Source organism: Podospora anserina, chromosome 5 (genome assembly GCF_000226545.1).
Source record: "Podospora anserina S mat+ genomic DNA chromosome 5, supercontig 9".
Lineage (NCBI taxonomy): Eukaryota > Fungi > Ascomycota > Sordariomycetes > Sordariales > Podosporaceae > Podospora > Podospora anserina.
This window is the reverse complement of record NW_001914843.1, coordinates 329,272-336,984: the sequence shown is the minus strand read 5'-3', so window position 1 is coordinate 336,984 and position 7,713 is coordinate 329,272. Positions and strand designations below refer to the sequence as shown.

The window sequence follows — 7,713 nt, the reverse complement described above, 5'->3', positions numbered from 1 at the left end:
TGGGTTGGTGGTTGGTGGTATGGAGCTGAGTGAGGTTGATGGGGCCAACAGGATGGGTGCGTCTTCTTTTCCCTCTTGACTTTGTAGAAACACGAACAATTTGTGGCTAACATGAGATGACAGGCCCTACCTTTGGTGCCATGGTCCTCTCTGGTCTCAAGGCTGCCGAGGAGACCCTCAGAGTCTTTGACCAGCGCAAGGCCCAGAACGATGCCGAGCTCTAAGATGCTCACATGACGACGACCTTGAGCAGACAAACATGGACATGCTCGGTGGGAACACATATACACACGGAAGGCTGAAGGGGAGGTGCCACGTTCCTTGAGATTTAGTTTTGGCTTTGTGACCTACCTACCTACCTACCTTGGTCGCCCACAGACAGATTGTGTGTGCTACACGTACATGAAATGGGTATCACTTTATGATCAGTTGCTTCATGTTGTCCCCAATGCAAGCAGTGATATCAACGTTTCAGAGCCACCAGATGATTTGCCACCCGAGATTCTACCTTGCTCATCGAATTTTTGACGAGAAGAAATATTATTACAGCTTGCTAAACAGCAACGTCCATCCACCCTAGATCACCACCACACACCATCAAAACAAAGTGCAAATATTACATGACCATGACCGCCCCCAACAGCCCAGCAAGCACACCCGTAACAGCACTGTGGCCCCTCCTTCCAACCCCAGCAGCAGTAACCACAGAGCTGGTCGACGAGGGTTTGTACGGGGCATAATCGCTCGCTGTCGCCCCATCAACAGGAACATCCGGCAGCGGGGGAGGACCGTAACCACCAGCAGCGACAGAGCTGGCGGTGGCCACCGGGCGAGGGACTGATGCCGGGGGTGGCGGACCGTAACCCTCTCCACCACCACCACCACCACCACCACCGATAGCAGAAGAACCGGTAGCAGCTGGGTCAGACACCACACTCCCCACCGTCACCACCTCGGTAGCAGTCTCGACAGCAGCCGTCTCCGTCACCGTCGAACTAGCATGAGGCAAGCAGCCGTGACACTCCCCCCCAGGAGTATGCCCCGGCACGGTCCCCACCCACGTAGTCACAGTACAAGTGCTACACATCTGCGCCGTGACCGTGACCGTAGTCTTTGGGTTCGCCGGGCAGGACGTCACTGTCACGGTGAAGTTGTCATCTGAAGCGGAGGGTGTGCCGAAGATGCAGGGGTAGCATGGTTGGGAGGGGGTTGGCGTGGCGCAGATGGGGCGGGTGAGGGTGGAGAGGTGTTCTGTTTTTGTTTCTGTCACTGTGGTTGGGTTAGTATGATGGTGGGAAAAAAAATGAAAAAAAAGGGGGGGAGGGAAGGGGAAGGGGAGGGTACTGTTGAGCCGGAGGGCAGATTTCGACTATTTCGATGATGTGGATTATTTCTATTCCGATCCAGGTGTCGCATTGTGATGTTGGGGAGGGGGACGGGGAGGGGGAGAGGGAGTCGCAGCCTGATGTGGGAAGAGGTATGTTTGACCCGGATAGGCTGCCTGAGTTGGATGTTGTTTGTGTGCTGGTGGTGGTGCCTCCTTGGTTGGAGGAGGTGGCGGAGGTGTCTCCGGGAGAATATGAGGTTTCTGAGCTGGAACCAGAGGGTTGGTTTGATGATGGGGCTGAGGCTGTTCCAGAGGTGGAAACGCTGCTGGACTGGGTGCTGGGTGTGGCGGATAGTGTTGATGTCGTGATTGAACCTGTTAGACTGGGGGGGTTTGATGCAGTGGAGGAGCTTGGTGAACCGGAAGAGCTTGGTGAACCCGGGGTGCCAGAGCCAGAGGCACCGCTTGTAGCCGAGTCAGATGAGGCAGGACCACCAGAGCCAGAAGTTCCGGGAGACCCAGTTGCCGACCCGGTTGCCGACCCAGTGCCGCCAGTCGAGCTCCCACTCAAAGGATCGGAAGCACCCGTCTCTGAAGACACCGCAGACGTCCCGCTTGCGGTCCCCATACCACCCCCTCCCGTGGCGGTGTTTGTCAGGCTGCCACTTATGTAGCTCGTACTCCCCAACCCTCTGTTCGTTGAGCTCGAAGAATCAGGAGCTCCGGGCGCTGTCACGGAGCTTTCACCAACCGTCATGGTCTTGGTAGATCCTGTCTCGCTGATACCCGGTCCATTGCCAGAATCTCCTCCGCCCGAGGACGAACCAGAAGGATACACCGTTACTGTTGATCGAGACGGGCCTGAGGCACTTTCAGATGCCGAACTGGCACTTGGTCCGTTTCCAGCACCTCCGCCACCTGAAGGCTGACCAGAAGGATAGACGGTAACCGTTGATCGAGATGAGCTTAAAGCAGTTGTTGGTGCTGGACTAACCCCCGGGCTATCACCATCCCCAGCGCCAGAACTCTGACCAGAGGGATAAACAGTAACCGTCGACTGTGACTTTCCCGACGCCGTCCCAGATACATCCCCACCCGAAGACGAACTTCCCGGTGCGGAGCTAAGCCCCGGTGTAGAGCTGACCCCCGGTGCAGAGCTAGCCCCCGGCCCATTCCCATCTCCCCCGCCAGAAGTCTGACCACTTGGGTACACAGTCACGGTTGGCTTCCCCGAGCCAGACATTGTTCCGGAACCAGTCATGGATGAATCCAATCCCAGTGATGAAGAACCTCCCATAGTCCCCGTCTCAGACCCACTTGCACCACCGGACTCCGACTCCCCAGAAGGCCTCACAGTCAATGTAACCTGCGGTTCGCTCCCCGTCGTCGTCGTCGTCGTCGTCAAAGACCAACTCGGCTCATCAGTCCCCGGCGGATAAGACGTCGTGTCCGAAAGCGTCGGAATCTGCCCATCAGCAGGCACTCCTGGCACTTCGGCCGTAGCCGTGACCGTCACTGGGGGGGTATCAGAGCCTGAAGCTGAGGAGGAGACTTGCCCCCCACTGTCCGGACCGCCGGCTGTTACTGTTACTGTTGGGTAAGAGACAGATGATGTACCTCCCATCGACCCTGTTGGTGTTTCCGAGGGAGGCAAAACCGTCACCGTCCCAGGTTCAGATTCAGTGGCATTATTCGAGGCGGTGACGACAACTGTCTCTGGGGAGCCACTGGAGTCATCAGAGTTGCTCGGTGAGCTGGATGGGGCGGGTGTTGTCGAGGTGGTAAATGACGGCGACCCTGAGCCGGGATCGTTAGAGGCGGTGATGATGACTGTGCCCGGCTCCGCGTCCGTGGCGACATCCGAGCTTGGTGATGGGGGCCAGGAGGCGGTAACGATGACGGTTGGCGTATCGGGGTCGCTCCTGGTGGTGTTGGATGATGCAGTGCTTGGAGTTGGGGCTTGGCTTGAGGAAGAAACCCATGGGGGTCTAGAAGGCCAGACTGTGATGGTCACGGGTGGTTTTCTGGTTTTGGTTTGCGGGGAGGAGGTGTTGGTGTAGAGCATGCTGGTGGGGAGGCTGGTGTTGGTGGGTGAACCGGTGCTCAGGGCAATGGAGCTACCATGTTTTGGTTAGCTAGTAGCCCAAGCAAAAGATGAAATACGTACCTGGTGTTGTGGAAGGTGGTGCTGCTGCTCGATATCGACGTCGATGAACTAGACGTGGTGTTTTTGCGACACAAACCAGGCGATATCATCCCAAACAGGCATTTGCAAGATGACGAGCAGAGGCTATCTGGCATCCCGTTGACGGCCTTGCCATAATCACACTCCTCGTTGTACTCTGCCTCGGTGACATTGTTGCCGCAGCCAAGTGGTGTTGCGCCGCGAGCAATGATGTACGGTGTTCCATGCGTGCCGTCTGCAAAGGTCCGCTGCCCCAGGCCAGTCGTGTTGAGCGCGATCGCCAAGGGCTCAAAGGCGCCATTCCCTTCGGTAGGGTACTCTGCAAACACCTCGTGAGCACTGCAGTTCCAGTTGCTCGCCATCTCATCGGTAAGGGACGTCATCGAATCGTCCGTGGCGACGATGTGCACCTTGTTCAGACATGTCAAGTTGCCCCGGACTTTAAAGACGCCTATCTCCGACAGAGCCTCGATGGTGGTCGGAGCTGCGTTGCTCTGGTAGTAGCATGACAGCGAAAAGTACATGCCGGTGCCATTCTTGCCCGTGGAAGCAAGGCTGATGGAATCCCGGATCATAGCCGACGCACCGGCGAGCTTGTACCACTTGGAATGGTAAGAGGGGTCCGTCCCGATGAGCACCATGTTGCCCGTGACGGCAGGCGACCAGACCTTCTTGGTATTGTCCAGGAACTTGATCGTGTCCAGGCTCGTGTTGCAAAGGCAGTCCGGGACAATAATAGACTTGTACTTGGCGAAGTCGGCCGTGGTCATCTTGTTCCATTCGTCTTCAGACTTGCAGGCATACGCTTTCGGACTTGTCAGTTACGGTCTCGTCCAGCCGGAATAGCAACCACGTACGCGTTAGACCGAGCTTCTTTGCCTCGTCGTACTCGGTATATTTCAGCCCGTACATGTACGGGAAAAGAACGTTTCCCTCGGCCATCACAAGGACTGCCAAGCTGGCCAGCGCCAACAAAAGACTGTGAATGGTGCGCATGGTGGCTTCAAGGGGGTTGGTTCAGGGGTAATGAGTGACAAGATCGGGGTATCCCTTGAAGGATGCGCCGTTAAACGACTGACTGAAAGGATGGACTGCGATAAGAATAAAATGAGAGTACTGAAAAAAACAAATCCAACAGTCCAGTCAAGCCCTGGAGTGGGCAACAGGTCATATTTCAACCCCATCGTCACGACACAAATGGCTAAGATTAGACAGAGTCAAGGTAACCATTATAACTCGGGGCTTCTCGGCCAAACGAGAGGGTATCCAGACAATCAGAGCATTCTCCCCGAGACGGTCTCAAGTCCCAGGGAAAGGGTCATGTGTGTTTGTTGCCGGGAGAGAAAGAGAGAGAGAGAGTAGGTTAGGTAGCAAGCGACCTGATGGTGTCCTTGTAGGACAGCCGTGTGTCGGACATTACTCTGGACCCCTTTCCAGTAAACAAAACAAAGCCAGGTAGGCCTGGCAATATCAGAGACTGCTTGGTAAAGCTGATCGGCATTGGATCCCTCTGCCTGCAGACGCAGGCACGGGTTGGCTGAGAGGGAGCTTGTTGTTTGCTGGGGAATCCCAGTCTCCAAGTGCCGGGTTCGAGGCTAAGGGTAAGGGGTGACGATGGGATGGCAGGTCGAGCTGAAGCTGCAAGCAATGAGTGAGACATGCTAATGCGGCCGTGACACTAGCTGCACCCGAAACAGCAGGGCACTTGAGGCGTCTGGGGGGGCGATCCTGTCGAAGAAGGGGGATCTCGCATCGCATCACATCGGATCGCGTCGAGCGTCGCCGCGACGACTGGAGAGAGAGTCGCACACAGATCTGAGACTGCAATTCATCGCTTGCTCCTGCTCGAACCGAGCTAGCGGGTGGCAACGAGCACGAGGATCAGGATTATGAGACGACTGTGTAAGCTGGAGGGATGGGTATCATGAGGTAGTTATGCCGAGGTGTCGAGAGGTGTGTATAAACGTATAAGAATGGCGGATACCTATCTTCGATAGAGCCAAGAGGTGGTGAGGCGGTTGTGCAGAATCGCGGTGAGGTAACTAACGTGTAACGTCGCAGCAACAGCAAGCGTGCCTATGCAAGATGATTCCAGAAGTTCCCTTGCACAGCATTAGTCGGTGTCCTCCTGCAGTAAGTAATTTGTAAGTGACGTTGTCGATGATAGCCTGCCTAGGCGGGCGATGGATGATGAATAATTGATGTGCTTGGGGAGGTTCGGAAGGGTCGGCGAATGGGCCGCCGATGGATGGGAAAACGACAGCCCTCTGCGGTGTGGCTGCGGCTGTGACCTGCAACTCTAAGTGGCTGCTGGGGACCTTGCAGGCGTTCCCAACTGGCCGGGAGGGATCTCTGACCGAGGTCGTGATCGGCCAGCCTCAGCCAATCATAGCCTTATATCGTCAATGGTCCCTCGTGTGCTCAGGTTGCAACGACCTGCAATTCGTGTTGGGCCAAGCGGAGCTTTTGAGCACTTGACGTGCTTCCCGCTGCTGTCACCTTGAACCTCACCTCATCCTATCTTTCGACCTCCTCCTCGGCCCTATACCGTCGCCTCAGCCTTGATGTTCCTGCCAAGCCTCCCGTTCCCATTCACCTCAGACTACCATCACCGCTCACTCACGGATAGCCCTCTAGGGATATGCAGTCATATCGACCAGCTGTGCCCTGCCACGGCGGTGGCGGCAAACATCGATAATGACACCTCGCACCTCACAGAAGCCCGTACCCTCCCTCCGTGTCGTCAACGGTGACCCCCATGCCGCACTTTTTGAGGCTTCGGCGACTCAGCTTCGTTCGTGTAGAACCCGCGTCACTTTCACAAGACGCCCGCTCCATCAAATTTCCCCGTCTTCCCACACACAAGGCCGATCGTCGTGATCTCCCCCAGCACTTCTGACAGCGCAACCTGTCCAATAGCTATGTCCGGGCTGACCAGACCTTGGTGATGGGATGGGCCTGTCGAGACATCGATAGGCTTCCAAGACCGCCACCGGATCGGTCCCCCGCTGTCATCCCGCGTCCGCCCAGCTCGACAAACCCAGGTTCATCCGTCACCGACGTCGATGAGCCTCCGAGGATTCCAAGAACTCTGCATCATGGGGTGTTGGTATTTGCAATGCTCAGGGTGGAAAACTGGGTAACCGGCACCTGGGCGGGACGGTCCGGTACCTGGGCGTTGCTACTCTGAGAATGGATATAAAGGGCAGCTCAGTCAGCAGTGTGATGGGATTTGTCTCTGCAGCCTATGTCTTCAGAATATCCCGGTATCGATATCCCTCCCATATCTGTCTATTCTCTATCAAAATGGGCCAGCAAAACTCCCGCCCTGTCTTTGACAGCAAACTGATCAAAAGCCATGTCGAACACGCCCTGATCCAACAGGATGGGCGCCATAACGACATCCCCACAGTACGCTTTGCCTCCTCCATCGTTCCCATGACCATCTAGACTGACTCGGCCCCCCAAGGTCCTCGCCACCCTCCTCTTCCTTGATGCCTCCCCGGAGATGCTCAAACACGCCTACCGCCGCCGCAAAGACAGCCTCCACACCTGGACCCCATCCCCGGGCAGCAGTAAGCCACTGCCCCCTTCTCCCTCTCTCTCACCACCTAGGCACTTGGGGTACTAACAAGCTCACAGTCACCGACGAAGCAACCAAAACCGCCCTCCTAGGCGACAAACGCTTCCAGCGCGCCTTCATGACCTACTTCTCCCTCCTCAACAACCAATACAACTCCAACTCGACCGCCCTAGCCCTCTCCCAGCTCTTCTCGGGCCCCATACCCCTCGTCTACGGCCTCTTCTCCTCCCTCGGCCTCCCCCTCACCTTTCTGTCGGATGGGATAGAGCTCCGCTCCGCAATCCTGGTAGCCCAATCCCTCACCCTCTCAGCCGTAGACTGGCAGCCCGGCATCTATGACCTCCTAACAAGCAGCCAGCTCGCCCGGCCGGCATCAGAACTCCTCGGACCAGAGGAGCTACTAAGAAGGGTAGCCTACGACGGGCGGTTCAGCGGCGTGATGAAGGGGGGAGCGGGCTATCACAACATCAACCAGATCCTGTCCAACCCGTCGGCAAGGGCGGCGGTGGTGGAGTACGTCCAGCAGCTGGACTGTCGGAATTTATCGCTGCTTCTTCCCCAGCTGGCTTCGCTTTCTGTTTTGCTGCTCACGGCCACGCACAAGCCGGGAAAAGCCCG

At 56.7% G+C, this 7,713-nt stretch overlaps 3 protein-coding genes across 3 annotated transcripts in view; 2 read left to right on the top strand and 1 right to left on the bottom strand.

The window, feature by feature from the left end:
• Window positions 1–224, top strand: part of PODANS_5_8470 (uncharacterized protein) — a gene marked incomplete at both ends in the record, with an annotated part of 1,088 nt that extends 864 nt beyond the window's left edge. The window contains 2 exons of the mRNA XM_001904630.1: window positions 6–56; window positions 124–224. Coding sequence (XP_001904665.1) covers window positions 6–56; window positions 124–224 — 152 coding nt within the window. The remainder of the gene's footprint in view (window positions 1–5; window positions 57–123) is intronic.
• A 392-nt stretch (window positions 225–616) lies between these two features.
• Window positions 617–4,508, bottom strand: PODANS_5_8460 (uncharacterized protein; the record flags this gene model as incomplete). The annotated part of the gene is made up of 4 exons (XM_001904629.1): window positions 617–1,251; window positions 1,601–3,393; window positions 3,495–4,325; window positions 4,366–4,508. The coding sequence occupies 4 exons, from the start codon at window positions 4,506–4,508 to the stop codon at window positions 617–619; spliced, it is 3,402 nt and encodes a 1,133-aa protein (XP_001904664.1).
• A 2,298-nt stretch (window positions 4,509–6,806) lies between these two features.
• Window positions 6,807–7,711, top strand: PODANS_5_8450 (uncharacterized protein; the record flags this gene model as incomplete). The annotated part of the gene is made up of 2 exons (XM_001904628.1): window positions 6,807–6,924; window positions 7,056–7,711. Coding segments are annotated over 2 exons (774 nt in total), but the record flags the coding sequence as incomplete, so codon positions are not given.
• Between the last annotated feature and the right edge of the window lie 2 nt (window positions 7,712–7,713).